The sequence below is a fragment of the Martes martes genome (genome assembly GCF_963455335.1).
Source record: "Martes martes genome assembly, chromosome: 3".
Taxonomy (NCBI): domain Eukaryota; kingdom Metazoa; phylum Chordata; class Mammalia; order Carnivora; family Mustelidae; genus Martes; species Martes martes.
Window position 1 is genome coordinate 167,548,170 of NC_137890.1, and position 17,308 is coordinate 167,565,477.

At 49.1% G+C, this 17,308-nt stretch overlaps 1 protein-coding gene across 1 annotated transcript in view; it reads left to right on the plus strand.

Annotated features, from left to right (window-relative positions):
• The window catches only part of NHEJ1 (non-homologous end joining factor 1), a gene marked incomplete at both ends in the record, with an annotated part of 74,380 nt that extends 57,313 nt beyond the window's left edge, over positions 1-17,067 (plus strand). The window contains 3 exons of the mRNA XM_080799586.1: positions 15,897-16,014; positions 16,445-16,563; positions 16,993-17,067. Coding sequence (XP_080655712.1) covers positions 15,897-16,014; positions 16,445-16,563; positions 16,993-17,067 — 312 coding nt within the window. The remainder of the gene's footprint in view (positions 1-15,896; positions 16,015-16,444; positions 16,564-16,992) is intronic.
• Between the last annotated feature and the right edge of the window lie 241 nt (positions 17,068-17,308).

A 17,308-nucleotide genomic window follows, 5' to 3' on the forward strand; every position in this document is an offset into this window, starting at 1 on the left:
GTTATCATGGGATGCAGCTTATGTTCATCGCTGTTTGAAATTAGGACTTATTAGACCCACTACTAGATCTTGTTGTTTAATGTATTCGTAAAGAAGCATATATATTATCACATCACTCACGTAAAAAATATTTGAATAACAGCATTTTGATTCATTGGTTTTCTTTGTAATAATCTGTGTTTTATTGTATGTATTTTAAAAGAGTCCTCAGCCTTCGCTGGACTGTGTAGGAGTCCGTGACACCCAAAAAAGGCTAAGAATCCATCCTGTGTGGCTTTTGGGTCACGGACCTGATGGAGATAATCTGATTGGTCTAGGGATTGAGTTCTCTTGGGTCACGTGTTCACCCTTGACCTCATAAGCTGAGGTCAGGGGATGTGGGTCACCCAGCACAGATTTGACCCCCTCATCTTGCCCTTTTTAATGGGGTACTGTGGGTGAACAGGACGCATTTCCAAAGAAGGGGGCTTAACTGAGCTAGCTGCCTTAATTTACTTTGAAGTTATTTGTATTTGATACAGAGAACAGTTTTCTTCCATAGCCATATTGTACCATCTAGCTAGGAAATCCATGCTGTGGGTGCACCCAGCTGGCTCAGTTGGTAGAGCATGCAACTCTTGATCTCTGGGTTGTGAGTTCAAGCCCCATGTCGGGTGTAGACATTGCTTAAAAATAAAGTCTTTCCAAAAAATGTGCTATTGATTGTCAAAGAAACCAGTAGAATGTGGATAGATCAATATGAATCCAGAAAGAGAGCTACTGATGGTTTAAGTGGTATCATATTGGTATGGCAAGGAAACACAGTTTGTATTTGGAATAATAGTAAAATTTTAATGCTGAGTGAAAAAAAAAAAGTTCTCCTCTTCTTCCCACCAGGATCATGGATCCTGGGAGAGCCAGTCTTTCCACAAGTGTTTTCTCCAAATTATAGGTTCCATGTTCAATCTGTCGTAGATGGGCTTGGCGTATTCTTCCAGGATATGCAATCTTTGTGCCAGGAAAACAACACAATACTCACTATCTGCTCAAAGAGGGGCAAGGGAGTTTAGTGCTGAGGACACACATTCTTCTAACCTGGGGCTGAGTTGGGAATTTGGGTGCAGAGATTTCCAGACAATCTCCTTTTCCTGGGACAATATCACACATATTTAGCTGCACAATCTCATTCCCTGCCTGACACCGTTTCTCCTTGCTGGTTTTCCTGCATTTACGCCAATAATTCTGACAGATCTGGTAGCAGTGATTTCGGCTGGGGGCTGTTAGCTGGCCGGTTCTTGTAGATCTCCCTCCTATTTTCAACTCAATACCCTGGTCTGAATTAACGGACCTGTCTTTCCTCTGGCCCCACCCTCAAGACCCACCCCATGGCATTGCCTGTGCAGGCCTCCAGCACAGGTTAAGAGGAGAGAATTTGGGGGCAGGGTTGGGACATAGCTGACAAGGACGAGAAATCCTGCCTGCTTTTCCGCTGTTCTCAGGGCAGACTGAGCATAGACCTGTATCATAGAACTGAGCAGATTTCGCTGACCACAGTCATTCATTTCTTTCTTCGGACCTAGAATAATCTGGCTCAGAGAAGGTGCCAAGTAAGTGAATAAATATATTTGTTTCTGTGGCTTGAGATTTTTTTTCCTTGATCCTGTTTTCGGGAATTATCTCCTGCTATTAAGCAAGGATTTATTCCCCGTGCTTGTGTGTATGTGTGTGTGTGTGTGTACACTCCCTTGTTTATTTAATAAAGAATTTAAAGCAGCTTTTTAAATAATCCTTTGAATCTTATTATCTCTCAGTTGCAGTCCTGGGAAACAGTGTTCCCTTTACCTATTCCCGGAGAACTTGCAGCAGAATGTATTTACTGGAGTCTAATTCAGCATCCCCAGACCTCAGGCTGCCTTAGCAGCAAACGGCCTTTGGGATGAAGTCAGGCTCAGTGATAGAAAAGCTCAGACTGTGGGAAGCTGCCATCTGAAAATCTCAGGGCATTGAACTTGAAAGGTGCTCAGGACACAGAATCTCCAAGTCTACTTATTCCTTCTCTGCAGGACTTAGGGAGACTCTCTTCTCCCTCCCCGACCTCCAATCCCACCCCCTCCCCCAGTCGGTACATCCTTTGCTCTATACCAGTAGATTTTGCTCCTACGAGCTGATATGAAGAGCTTAAAAAAAAAAAAAAAAGGAGCCAGATATGGCTTTGAGGTTGTGCCGTGTGCCCCAACTTAAACCCTGCTGGGTCGTGGGAATCTAGGGCTGTAGAAGGAAGAAGAACTAAGAAGTCCCCAGAGTTCCAGCCTCTTGCTTTTTGGATTCAGTGAGAGATTGGCAGTCCAGGGCCCAGATCTTTAACTGGGCTCACCAAAAGAAGGTCCTCAGCCAGGACTGGGGTCAACTTCCATCCCAAAGCTCTGCAGCGAACATAGATTGTAGGCTCCATGAGGCCATGTCTGTGCCCCCAGACTGAGTGCCCAGCACATATCGCAGAGCCTGGCACATAATAGACTCTGGGTAAATGTTTGCAGAATGAACCTGAACTCTAGGAACACACAGCTTGGTCGAGGAGATAGAAAATGAATAAACAAATAAACAGTTGAAAGTTATTGTAATTGTTTTGAGGGAAAAGAATAGACTTCTCTAAGGGCAGATACTCTAGATGATGTGATCGGGTGCCTGAAGAAGTGGCATTTAAACTGAAACCTGAAAGATGGGACGGGACCAGCTTTGAAGCCAGCGGAGGACAGAGATCCAGGAGATGCCAGGGGATGGAGATCCCGGAGATGCCCGGGGACGGGCATGTAGGAGGTGCCCTTAAGCCCCCGGCTGGCTGGAAGTCATGCCAAGGAGGAAGTCTGCACGCCTGTGTATCTAGATTCTTGGGGGCTATTTATAAACAAAAAGGAGGGTCTACTGTTGGTTCATGGTTAACGTGTTCACCACGCCCCCGCCCCCCCCCCCCGCCCACCCTGTTCCTCACATATCCAGCTTTGTTTTATAATGCCCTAGACCTAGGGCTATTGACTGGGAATCAAAGGCTCCAGTGTGTGCTGGCCAGGAAGAACAATTATTTGTTTATGCGTCTGACTCCTCCACTGGACTGTGAGCTTCTTGAAGGCAGTGAACTCCATTTTATCCTCAGAACAGGGTGTGCTCTATGGCGGAGTCCACAATTTGGTTGAATGATCGAGTGAATCGTACTGCTAATATCTGTTGAGCACTTTCTATGTGTCAGGCAGCAGAACAGGCACCTCCCATGTACTAGCTCATCCTCATGATGACTCCGTAATGCAGTCATAGTGTTATTCCCAACGTGTCACTGGAGAACCAAAGGCTCATTAGCAAGAGAAAGTGATGGATTTGGGATTTGGGCGGAAGCACTTGACTCCAGAGCCCATACTGTCCAGCTGAATTAAAATGCTTCTGGTTGCCTTCAAGGAACAGAGATTGCTTGGAATGCTCAAGGGAATGGGACTAACACATTACACACATGATCTCATTTAACACTTCTCCCAACAACCCTCATCAATAGGAATTATTTTACTTGTTTTATAGAGAGAAAATTGAGGCTCAGAGAGATTAAGTCATGGGGCGCCTGGGTGGCTCAGTCAGTTGAGTGTCTGACTCTTGGTTTTGGCTCAAGTCACAATCTCTTGGTCATGGAACTAAGCCCCACCCCCGCTGCCTTCCCCCACCCCACCTTGAGCTCTACACTCAGCACTCAGCACTCAGCACGAATCTGCTTCAGATTCTCTCTCCTGCTCACTCTCTCTCTAATAAATAAATAAAATCTTCTTGAAATATTTAATTAATTAATTTATTTGAGAGAGAGAGAGAGAGAGAGCACAAGCAGGGTAAAGGGCAGAGGGAGAAGCAGACTCCTGCAGAGTGGGGAGCCCGATGTGAGATTTGATCCTGGGACTCCGGGATCATGACGAGAGCCGAAGGCAGACCCTTAACTGACTGAGCCACCGAGGTGCCCTAAATAAAATCTTTTTGAAAAATGTAATTTAAAAAGAGAGAGATTAAGTCACTTAGCTAAGATAATAAAATGAATATGTAAATGATGGTCTTATTTTCAGAGCCAGGCCCACAGGACTCTAGAGCCTATGCTCTGTCCCCGTTCTGTGCTAACTCCAGTCACTCACTCACTGGGCAGGAATCTGCCCTGCTCACTGTGTTAATGTCCTATAAATGTTTTTCAGGCCTGTTGGGAGCCTGAGAGTCTCTTCCTCAAAGAGGAAACGGAGTGGAGAATGGGAAGCGGATAGGGGGAGGGCAGAGACTTTATCTTTTAAAAAAAAAAATCCTTTTAAAAAATTGAGTTACAGGGTGCCTGGGTGGCTCAGTGGGTTAAAGCCTCTGCCTTCAGCTCAGGTCATGATCCCAGGGTCCTGGGATCGAGTCCCACATCAGGCTCTCTGCTCAGCAGCAAGCCTGCTTCCCTTCCTCTCTCTCTGCCTGCCTCTCTGCCTACCTGTGATCTCTGTCTGTCAAATTAAATAAAATCTTAAAAAAAAAAATTGAGTTACAATTCTTGTATCATAACATTGACCAGAAGCGTGCAATTCACTGATTTTACTCTATTCACAAGGCTCTGGAGCCATAGCTACTATTTTAATTCCAGAATCTTTTCATCGCCCTGAAAAAAAAAGAATCCCCGTACTGATCTGCAGTCATTCCTTATTTCCTCCTATGCCCCCCAACCCCAGCTCTTGGAACTTGCTAATCTACTTGGTCTCTACATAGATTTGCCTATTCTGAATATTTTACACAAATGGAATGATACAAGATGTGATCTTTTGTGTCTGGCTTCTTTCACTTAGCATTGTGTTTTCCAGATTCATCCTCCAAAGGATGAAGTATCGTCCTTCATTCCTTTTTTTTTTTTTTTTAAGATTTTATTTATTTATTTGACAGACAGAGATCACAAGTAGGCAGAGAGGCAGGCAGAGAGAGAGGGTGAGGCAGGCTCCCTGCTGAGCAGAGAGCCCGATGCGGGGCCCAAACCCAGGACCCTGGGATCATGACCTGAGCCAAAGGCAGAGGCTTTAACCCACTGAGCCACCCAGGTGCCCCCTTCATTCCTTTTTATGGCAGAATAATATGCCATTATATGGGTCTCGTGCCTTTTGTTTATCCATTCATCAGCTGATGGACGCTTGTGCTGTTTCAGCTCTGGGGTTATTTTGAATAATGCTGCTGTGAACATGTGTGCACAAGTTTTTGTATGAACATATGTTTTCAGTTCTCTCTGGTGGAGACCTCGCAGTATAATTGCTAGGTCATATAGTAACTTTACCCTTAACTGTTTCAGGAACTGCCAAATTGCTTTTCAGGGTAGTTTATCTTTTATTAATAAATGTCTTAACTTGAAGTATAAGATATATACAGAAAAGTGCCCATATCATCAGCGTGTGGCTTGGAGAATTATTACAAAGCACACATGGCCACATAATCAGTACCCCGCCAGAAACTAGGAAGTTTCCAGTACTCAGTACGTACCACCTCTGAAGGATAAGTACTCTCCTGGCTTCTGATGTGATCAATTATTGTGGCCCATTTTGAGCTTCATAGGAATGGAATTCTATGGTACATACTCCTTTGGGTGTGACTTCTCTCCCTCAACAAAATGTTCACAAAGTTTCTCCGCGTTGCGGTGACCAGCGCTGTGTTCCTTTTCATTTCCGGATAATAGATCATTGTCAGACCACACCACAATTCATTTATGTGTTTGCATCAGGTGTGTACATAGACTTGGAAGGGTTGCTTCACGGTTATACACGTTTTCAGACTTAGTAGAGACTGCCGAACAGTTTTCCAAAGTGACTGTGAACTTGGACTCACACAAGAACTATCTGAGAGTTCTGGTTGTACCACATCCTTGGCAACACTTGTATCATCTGCCCCTTCCTTTTCAGCCATCCTAGTAAATATGCGGCCGTGCCCTAGTTTCATATTGATTTTTAAGAGTTTTTCATGTATTCGCCATTGATTCTGGAAACAAGTCCTTCGTTGATTGTGTGCATAGCTGGCATTCCCTCCCGTTCTGTAGCTTGCTGTTTTGCTCATAGCGGTGTCTGCTGATGAGCAGAGAGGTTCCTAATCCTAGTGGGGTCCAGTGTATCAGTCTTTTCCCTTGTGATTTGTGTCCCGTTCAATCTTTACCTAAGGTCATGAAGATCAGGCCCTTATCACGAGTGTGTGTGTGTGTGTGCATGTGTACATGGGTGCATATGGGGAGGCAGTGTATCCCCCTACAGAGTAAGATTTCTGGGGTGGACAGGACATGGTGTCTCCCTACAGGGAGTAGGTAGCAGGCAGGGTGGGGGCGTTGGGGGGAGCCCGTGAGATGACAGCCACCACAGGCTGTGTTCCCAGCTGTCAAGCGTGTAATCTGGAGTGAAAGAGAATCCCTTTAGTGGTACAGGTCCTACAGAGAATACTAGCAGATCCTCTAAATCACCTCTGTGCCCTGGGGACCCAGCTGACTCTCCTCTGTTCTCCCTTCAAACGGGGCGGGATGAGGCGGGGGGGATTAAAAAAAAAAAGAAAGAAAGAAATTTACGCTCCCGAACAGTGCTCGTGGCCCAGGGCAGGGATCCAGAACTTTCAGAGCCAGGTGCCTGCCTCATAGTTGTGATATTGGTTGTTATTAAACCTTAGGCCTTTTCTTTCTGATCCGTACGGCACGGTTGCATCTGCATCTGGGAAGAGGATGGTGAGGTGGCCGAACGCGGGAGAGGCGCTTGACCATCGTTCAGACTGCTCGTCTCCCAGCCTGGCGGCCAGAGCCCCTCCCTGAGCCCGCGCGGACAGGAGCTGCTTGTTCTTGGAGCAGGAGCGGGCCCGCTGCTGCAGTTCCTGAGGGGCTCCGAGGATTCCTCCCCCCCAGGAAACCGCTTTGGTCCCCCAGCCCCTGTGCTGCTTGTTAGGCGCTCCCCAGACTAGAAAGCCCCGGTTTGTGCTGGGGCTGGGTGGGGCTTCGGGGACAGTTTCGGCTGGGGCGTGCAGAGGGGAGGGGTGGCTGTGGAGCGAGCAGAGGGTCACAGCTCAGGCCGTACCGTTCGCTTGTCACCTTGAGAAGTTCCACCTTGTCTGGCAAAACCCCCTTTCAGAGGCAGCCACCACAAAGGGCTCTTATGAGCTCAGCGGCCCCTGCCCCCACCTCCACTTCCACTCCCTTTCCCATTATTTTTCTTTTGGGGCAGAGCTGAGGGGCCTTCCTGCTATGACTTTGAGGGGCTGAACTCTTTTTAAAAGGAGACGTAGAGTCTTGAGCCTCCGTGTACCAGAGACTCCTTTTGCGGATTTTCTAGCACCATCCAAGGACCCTTCAGGCCTCGAGTCTGGAGGGCCTTACAGTCTTTTCCTCTCTCAGCCTCTTGGGCTGTTTGGGGATTTAAGAAGCAGGTGAGGGCTGGCTTCTAGTACTAGGCCTCAGAGTGGGGACAGCAGCCTGCTTCTGAGGACGTGGGAGGTGGGGGCAGAAGGGAGGGATACCTATCTTCCTGGGTGAATCTAGGACTTACTGTGGCCTGGGAGGTCAAGGGTGCATTCTGGAGTTGGGCCTCCTAGGTCTTCTATTTAGCATTCTGCCACTTTCTAGCTGTAGCCTTAGTCCAGTCACTTAACCACTCTGAGCCTTTGTTTTCTCATATATACAGTGAGAATGATCTTAGTGCCTAGCTGATAGGGCTACTGTGGAGATTGAGATAATGCATTAAAATGCTTATTACTCTAGTACCTAATACATGAAAGCATCCCAAAATTAATTTTACTGATTTTATTCAATTATTTTATAATTTTACTGATATTATTCAAGCTGTCTGTTTGAAGTTTTTGTGTTTTTTTTTTAGAGAGAGAGACAGAGAGCATGAGCAGTAGGGAGAGGGAGAAGCAGGCTCCCTGCTGAGCAGAGAGCCAGATGTGGGGCTCGATCCCAGGACCCTAGGATCATAACCTGAGCCAAAGGCAGACACTTAACTAACTGAGCCACCCAGAGGCCCCCAGGCCGTCTGTTTGGACATCTCTTTCATAGCTCTCTTCCCATCTCTGTCTCTTCTGACCGTATAGCTTAGGGAGCTAGCTGGGCCTCCAGAGAACCAGAAAAATCTGAATAATATAAGTAGGACTGGACTTTATCTCAGACTGTTTTGAACTGTGCACATATTTTATCTCCATTGCATTTCCGGCACCATGAGAGAGAGAGAGAGAGAGAGAGGCGGCAAAATGATCCCATTAGAAGGGCAGGCTGCAAAGGGAGTGATTTCATTTGACCGGATTGGTACCCGCATTACACGTGCAGCCATCACCTCCCTCCTCCCCCCAACCTTGCCTGGGAAGGGGCAAGGAGGACTGCAGGAATCCGTAGGCTCCTAAACACAAGATTAAGTTAACGCCTGTCTTTGGCTTCTCCTTTGCAGAGCTCGGCACTGAGTGGGTGGGGGCAGGGCTCAGGAGCTAGGGGACTAGGGGCCACAGGGAGAGCAGCATCAGGTCAGCAGAGGCAACCAGAATGGTCAGCGGAGGCCTGGCATGGCCCAGACCCAAACAAAGCTAAACCAGACCAAACACAGGAGCAGCCCCAGCTATCTGGTCCTCATGTGCCATGTTCAAGGGCAGCGTGCCTTGTGCGTGTAGGGAGCCGTGCGCTCTCCCACATCAGCAGAGATTTGCAATCAGCAGGCTGAGAGACCCCACAGGGTGTTCTGTGAGGGAGCAGACAGAGCCTGGATCTTGGCCGAAACTCCTAGATGAGCCAGCCAGCCGCTGTGGAATAATCACGGGGAGGGAGGAGGAAGAGGGAGCTAGCTGGTTGTCTCTGGAAAACCCGGACATCACCACCCTGTCTCTTTTCTGTGTCCTAGTAATGTTTTATTTTTTTCTCCCGGACTCTGAAGAAACGCAGAGATTAATCCCATCCAGACACATTGGTCTGTTTGCCGCGTGGGTGCCGTCACTGCAGCTCATTTTCTTCTAGTTCAGGAGCCTTTGTTGAGTGTGTGTTGGTTTGCACGTGGCAGGGCGGAGCCTCTTGCATGAGGCTCATTTGGGGTCAGGAAGGGGCAGTGAGAAAGGGTCCCACCCCCAAGCCAAAGTGTCCTCAGAAAGGGGGGGCTAGGTGGGATGCTTCTGCTGGAGCGTTCTGGGGAGCAAGTTGCCTGTGCTCCATGTGCCTCTGGAGAGGTTGGCTTTCCTCCACCACCCCAACAGAAAGAGGGGGAGGGGGACGGAAGTGAGCCCTGGACCTCTTGGGGAGGTCCTGAACTCTGGGGGAGCAAACGAGATCTTCCAGAAGCGACAGAGCAGTGTGCGGGGAGATAAGGAGACATCATATATCTCGAGCGGGCAACCTTTATGTTACTGTGTGTGACCCTTCCCGCAATCTCTTGAAAGTACGCGTCGGTAGCTGTCCTCACTTCTCTGGTGAGGAACATAGCCACTGACTGGCACAGCAGGGACTTAAAGCTAGGACCCGCTGGTGCAGAAGCCACGCTGCTGTGGTCCTCCCCAGAGTCTGAGCAGGGGGCTCGTGTGGCAATGGTGGACAGGGAATGACCGGTGGGTTACCAGCCAAGGTTTCCACTACCGTGGGTCCCTGCTCTGGGCTTTGATTAGTCACTGAGTTGTTGGAAGAGCGTATGCTTTGGGGTGCAGCGGGGAAGTGTTCATAACTGGGTCAGACCTATAGCATTAAGGCTTCTCCTGAACCTCCTTGGCCCAGGTGAGAAGAGTCCCAGTATGCCTTGCAGGGGAAAGGGACAGACAGTTCTTGGGTACTTACTCTACCCTCTCATTTATCCTTTCATGAACCCTGACATAGAGATTGTTAGTCTCTGCACCCCCTCCCTGTCCATCTATCCATCCCTCCATCTCTCTCTCTCTTTCTCTCTCTCAAGAATCAGACCTTGATTGAGTATAATAACTTGCCCAGAGTATTCCCACCAGCAGGTAGCCCTGAGGTACAAATCCAAGTCTTTGGACTCTCACGCCAGAACTTAAAGCTTGTTTCTACTTCTCTTTTTCCTTCTAAGAACTTTTTTCGCCTAATCCCTAGATGATCTTGTTGCTTCCTCTTTGAGTGAGAAGCCGCTTTTGACTTTCTCTTTTTAACTGTGATACTTCCCCTGGGCATCGGCTTCATCTTTCCTTCCCCTCTCACCCTTTTGCTACTAAAGCTGGGTCTGTGTTGTGGACGCAGGGGTCATTTCAGGTTTTCTTTGGTCTAGGGATTTATTTTAGGTTTCTGGGTCATCCCCCTGTGACATCTACTTTCTGCCCTGGAGCGGAGTGATCCTTGAGTGTCTCGAACACTACGTCTACTCCATCAGCAAATCCTGGCTGGCCATGCCTTCAGATACCCCCCAAATCTGGTCACTCCACTGCCCCCCAGCCCCAGGCTCCCACCGCCTTCCATCTGATCATCCTAGCAGCCTTCTAACAGGTCTGCCCACTTCTTCGCCTGCCCTTCAGTGCTCAAAGTGATGCTTTTTAAATGTAAATCAGATCATTTCCCTCCTCTGTGAGCTCTCATGGCTCCCCATCTTATAGAACAGAAGCTAATATACTACATTAACTCATGATTTCAAATAAACACCCAGACACATATGTTCCAACCTGCCAGGCTCATCCTTTGGTACGAGGCGACCATCTAATTGATCGTGCAAACTGGGACCTAATAAGAGAGAAATGGACACCTATTAATAAACAGCACCAGGTGTGAGCCAGGGGTGGACCCAGGCAAACTGGGAATCTTGGTCCTCTGACCCAGATAGCCACGAGGATCATTCTCCCGCTTCTGTTTGGGTCTTTTAAAAACATTACCCTCTCAGCAAGGCCGCCTTTGGCCTCTGTTCAGAATAGGAACACATCCCCGCCCCTCTCCCGTGACGCCTGTGCCCATTTGTTTCTTCTCCGTGACGCTGTCACCATCTGCTAAAGTGAATGTTTTAATCAGCTCTGTGTGTGTTGTTGATTCTGCTCCCTAGACTGTAGACTTCAAGAGGGCAGGGGATTTTTTTTAATCTCTTATTCAGTCTGTCCTATCCCCAGCATCTCAGTCATCCTGAACGCCATAGAGGGTCAGTAAATATTTGTTGGGTGAATGGACTGAGGGTGGAGAGGAGCGCCCAGCAGGAGTCCTGTTGGTTAGAGTCTTTCCCTTTAGAATCCTCATTCTAAACCATTTTTCTTGTTCTTCTGTATTTATTTTGGTAACCCTTTGGTAATGTGAAACCTTAGAAGAATTTTCCAGTGTGCCCTTAACCCTGCGTGGAGCTACTGATGAAAATGTCCGTGCTTTCCTAAAGGAAGGCTTGCGCACTCCCCAGGATGGGGAGTTGGTGAGTGCTACCTGCAGAGTTCACCAGGTTGCAAGAGGGAAGCTGTGTGTTTGGGGCGCTGCCCCCTGGGTGTGCTCCTGTGATAACTGGGGGCTTCACCGGCTCCTGGGGCTGATGCCAGCCCTGAAGACCTGCTCAAGGCTGATACTGGGGGGTTCAAGTTTGCGTGGTTCCTCTGGCTCTTTTGTCCCCTACACCTGTCCCCTGGTCTGTGGGCCCATATAGAGTAGGATGAGCACTGTGTCAGGGTCCAGCCTTTCCTTACTACGATTCTAAAAGTTTCTTTTCTGAAACAGCCTTGGGGAAAGGAGGGATGGAATTGGGGTGGGGGAGAGAGTAGAGTGGGAAATCTGACTTTCTTTCTTTCTTTTTTTTGAAGATTTTTTCTTTATTTATTTATACGAGAGAAAAAGAGAGAGAGCTTGAGAGAAAGAGAGAGAGCACAAGCAGGGAGAGTGGCAGGCAGAGGGAGAAGTAGTTTCCCCGCTGAGCAGAGAGCCCAGTGCAGGACACATTCCCAGGACCCTGAGATCCTGGCCTGAGCCGAAGGTAGACGCTTCACTGACTGAGCCACCCAGGGGCCTCCTGATCTCTAATTTCTAATGGAAATCCACAATTGGGATCTCTCCAGCAGATCCTGCTGGGGTCAGAGAGCAAGAGGGAGCCTTGGAATCACTGGGAGTGAGTTGGAGATCTCACCCGTGGCGATGGGAGTTGTAGACACATCTCCACTAAAGGAGGAAATTTGGGTGCTGGGACCAGAAATGGGCTGCAGTAGGAAAAGAAGGGGAAAGAAAGTGCCCTATAGGATTCTGTAGCTTTGGTTTTCCTAAAGCTCCTGATATGGCCAGACAGCAGGGGCCAAAGTCCCAGGGAACTGGAGATAGGAGAGAAATGCAGCTCTGTTTTGACTAATGAAAGGTCACAGTCTAGCAGTTCAGTTAGTGAAGGGCTTGGAAATGGATCCAAAACCAATGAAGGCAAACCCAGAGGATGCCTCTGACCCCTCACTCTTGATTGAATATTCATTCAGAGCCAAGCAAGCCTTGGCAAGCATGGGTATAGCAGAGAAAGCCACTTTGTGAAACAAAAGGAAACTTCCGGGGCATATCCTTTGTCAGAACACCCAGCCAGCCCTTAGGTACTTCAACGTATCCTGTCTTTTCACACCTTTGTGCTTCAAATACTTCCCCACATTCGCAGTCTAAGGGAGCGAGGCTGGCTGTATGTCACCTCCCACCCTCCCACACCCGCCCCAAGCCCCGCCCCAGGCTTTTTGCTGGACAGTCAGAACTCCTCCTTTTTTTTTTCTCCCGTTCTCATTACCCTTTATTTCTAACTCTGATAGCATAACGCTTGGGAAAAAACCTGAAATCTGCCTATTCCTTACACCTGAATATAAACCCTTTGAGGCAAGGACTAACTCGGCCCTGTTCTAAGGTGGGAAGGGTGCATCTCTCTCCCCTCGCCCCAGTCCTGCAGTACCTAACACACAGTGGGGTCTCAGGGGCTTTCTGCTGCATAGAAGTGGTTCTGAGTTGATCAGATGAACACAGTCCACAGTGGACCAACCTGTCTCTTCTTCCCCTCCCCACTCCGCGCAGTGACCCGCTCTGTGGCTGGTACACCTTGCTCCTGGCTCCTTCGTACTTTTATGGCAGGGGGCACTGCTGTTTGCTTTTCTTAGTCCTGACCCCGCTGTTCTCCCTTTGATCTCGGCTGCGTGCCCCAGCTTGCCCCTGCCATTGTCCTGCCCTCGGAGCTAATGTTTCTCCTTTGCAAGCTCGGGCCTCTCCACCTCCTTTTCCTTGTACACTCTGAGGATAATGCCATCACGGAAGCAGTGATGCTGGGGATGGCTGGACTAGGACTGAGAGATGGCCTCAGCCCCATCAAGGGTTCCGGGTGGGGTCAGCTTTTCTGGTAGAATGTCTGGATTCTCTGCTCACTTCTCTCTCGTCACCTGAGGGAGCTTGTTCCTGAGCTGGCTGGGAATTGAGGCAAGTGATCTGTGATGGGAGCCACAGGTGGTTGTGGCCCTGGGAAAGGCTGTGTGGCTCCTGTGACTAAAATTCTGCTGTTTAGAGAAGGAAATAGGGCAGTCATACACCTCGGCCCTGAGGTCAGCCTGTTTGGGTTCTAATCCTGCGGAGCTGTTTACTACTTGGACCACGTCAGTAAGATGGGGTTACACTAGTGCCTACCATGTTCATGTACCCCGACCCCAGTCCAGGTGCCAGGGAAACAGCAGGAAAAAAATAAAATGGGTCAATACATTTAAATTCTTAGAACAGTGTCTAGCACATAGGAGATATGCAGCAAATGTACCACTGTTCTCTTTCTTTTGTTTTTAAAAGATTTTACTTATTTATTAGAGAGAGAGAGAGCATGAGCTAGGGGACAGGCAGAGGGAGGGGGAGAAGCAGACTCCCTGCTGAGCAGAGAATCAGGATGTGGGACGTGATCCCAGGACCCTGAGATCCTGACTTGAGCCAAAGGCAGCCGCTCAACAGACTGAGCCACGCAGGCGTCCCCTAGTATTCTCTTTCTAGTACTTTTCCAAGAGTACTCAGGTGGGATAACTTCCGGCAACACCTGCAGGACCAGATCTCTCAGAGACGGGGAAGGATGGAGGAAGGGCCAGGATATTGGTTCTGTATTTGGGCTTAGGCTCGGGACGCACCGGCTTTAGTGGCCTTTCATTTCTGCCACTTTGTTTGGAAACTCAGCATGGGATCTGGCTGAAGAGCGCCCTAAAAAACGTAGGCATCTGTCTGGTTCCATAGAAGGGGCAGGAGGGCAGGAGGGTGGGGAATGGGTTAGCGGAGACTCTGCCTCGCCCATTTGTACCGGCAGCACCCGGCCTCCCGAGCCCTGCGTGCAGGAGCCTGAGAGAGGCCACGTTCCTGGAGCCATCTGAAGGAGGACCTGGAGATGGGAGAGAAGGAAGGAGAACAGCCGTTGGCCTATCCATGGTCGGGGCTCTCTGGCTGCAGAGAACAGGACATGTTTTCAGAGGACGTGGCTTGGGGAGGCTGAAATTAAGGAGAGTGAGGGGAGGTCGAGGTGTATGGCCTGATAGTGTACCCCCCCTCCCCCCCCACCTGCTTCCAGTCTGCTCCTCAGGGCCCTTTCACTCCTGCGGTGTTCGCTGGTCAGAAGCAAAGTTCTGACTTTATCTGTGGTTTCCAGTGAAAGTCCAAGCCTGATGGAGTCCTGACGGACCAGGCTCGGGGCACAAGTGCATGCTGCGTTTTCTGGGGATAGACAAGGGTTTCCGCTCCCACCATCCTTGGGGAGAGATAATCCTGACTGTGGTTCAGCAGCTGCTTGCCTGCTTCTCCTGCTTTCTCTCTTTCATCCTTCTCCCTCGGCGGCTTTTCAGAAACGAATGCCTTTATAGCACAGAGCAACGTGCCCTTGACTCGAGCTGTGGGTCTGCCCAGGGTTCTCAGGTGGGCGCACTGTGAGCTACTGGCACGGCTTCCCTCCAAGGCCGGCTAGCTTGGCCGGGAACCAGGACGGTCTGCCTGCACAGGTAAAGGCATTCTGGGTCCTTTCCAAGATTGCAAAGCACAGCCAGGTTCGGGACCCCTGGATGCCGGACGCCTTCATCTCGTTTTTACTGCCCTTGCTTCCGTCTCCAGCCGTCACTTCAAGTCCGTTAAGCCGAGTGCGTGAAACTTGAACTAGGCAAAGCATTTTCCTGTGGATATAAATCCACGGTTCATTCACAGCGAAGGAAATAGGTACATAGTGTGTGATGAGAGCAGGATTTCTCAACTTTCTCCCCCTCCTCATCTTGCTCAGGAACCTAAGACACTTTTTCCTAATCCCTACTCCTCAGGAAATTTTAATACCACAGGGAGAGCAAAATTCTGTTTGTGTACTGTATGTAGACATTTCATACCTTAAAAGAGTAAGATTTTTTTCACCCCTCAAGAGCCAGTTTTCTCCCCTCTTGGGGGAATGATCGCCCCCATTTGTGGGTTCATGGATTGCTGTAAAGCTACGTCAAAGGGCCAGGAAGCCTCCAAATCTTTGCACACTTTAGTCCCCCCGCCCCCAATCTCCTCTGACCAAACACCACAGCTCCATAATTTAGTCTTGTCTCTTAGTCTTTCTTGTTTTGCTCTTTCTCCCCTTTCCTGCATTTCATCCTTATTCTCTCTCTAGTGTGGAACTTTAGGAGGGAATGTAAGTAAAACAGTGATCTGTACAGCTCAGGGACAATTTAAGTAAGATGATTTCCTAAAACAGTCCTCTCAGAGGTTATCCCTTTGGAAGAAAGAGCCTAGAGACTCTTGGGCAGATACCCCAGGGGCATTCACGGGAAAACACAATAGGTATTGGGGGAATTAAAGATGTGCATTTGGAGTTGCCTTTCAGAGAAGACCTCACAAGAGGTCTTTATACTGTTCCCAACAAGGTATGGATGTGGTTGGATTGAACTTCCCTGTATAAATTCTTTTATGGTTGATGCCACTTCTGCCAATGGGATATCAAACTGCTTTTCTCTGGCAATATAGTGTAACCAATGACAGCATCTCCTCTCCCCTCTAGAAACTACCAGAAGCATGCAGTTTAGGTGACGGAAGACCCTTTGTCATGAACTTACAGAGTCTGTATATGGCGGTCACCAGACAAGAGATCCAAGTGAGACAGAAACATCCGGGCAGCGGTGAGTAGCTCCAGAAGTACTTGGTCTCCCTGGGGTTAGAGTTCCGCCGTCCAATGTGGTAGCTCTCGCCCCTTGTGAATATTTCAATTAAATACAAATGAAACGAAATGAAAAATTCCTCTCCTCCTTTTGCTGTAGCCATACTTGAAATACTCAGTAGCCCCACATGGCTGGCAGCTACCAGGTTGGACAGGGCAGATGGAGAACATTTCTATCATTGCAGAAACCTCCACTGACACTGGTCTGAATCTTCAGCGTAGATGCAGGGCTTCCTGAGAGTCAGCTGGAGGTTGGACTTGTAGCTACTTCTGTCTGTTTATATTATTAATCCTGAACTCTGACCTTGATCAGAATGCTTGCTAAATGCTAATGACTCCCTGGTAAGAAGAGGGCATTTACCACTGTCTTCCCTTGATCGTTTTGATTTCAGGAGATCCTCAGCCCTCAAGCAGCACCTCCCCACAAGGGACTGAAAACCAACTTCTGAACGAGCCGGAAGAGCTGGTCTCCTCGGCGCCATCCCTCCCAGTGCCCGAGAAAGAGCCCACAGTGAGTCACACACCTGCAGCCCCCGAGCCAGACGTCCTTGGACTTGTCACCTCATTGAGGCGCTGCCTTAACCGTACTGGAGGATATGTGTGACCAGGCCGCCAGATGATGGATTTCTGGATGGGAGTCATGGTCTTTCACATTTTCCCTTGATATTTCCTCTCTGCCATTCCTGTACTGAGTGAAGGACCTTGACTCCTTTTCTCCTTATCCCACTTCCAGTGATGGTCTGGGAGGTTGTTCCCTGAGGGGAGAAGGGATGTACACATGGCACAGGGTCTTAGATCACATTCGTTGCCTGACACAGCCTTCAGAACACCTGTGTCAGCCCCTCACCCCCACCAGAGCCAGGGGAGCAAGGAAGTTCCTCTCCTGATGTAGGTGGCTCTGTTCAAAACCTCTGTTAACTCAGGTTCCTTTTCTTTCTAGGGTCCTTCAGGCCCTGTGCAGAGACCTCAGCTGTCAAAGGTCAAGAGGAAAAAGCTAAGGGGGCTCTTCAGTTAGCCCATCACTGTCTCGACTGCTGAGGATGGACTAGGAGAAGAGCTTCCTCGTGTCACCTTGAGAGGAGCTCCCATGGCAGCAACATCTGTGACACAGAGTTATCTAGTCAGAGCCCTCCCCCCCCCCCGCCCCACCCACCCCCTCGCCCCACCCCCCCCCTCCCTACGCAAGGCTGAGATAACAGAAGTTCACACGGACAGGCCCAGGTACTCTTAACCCAGGGAATCTTGGCTCCACCCAT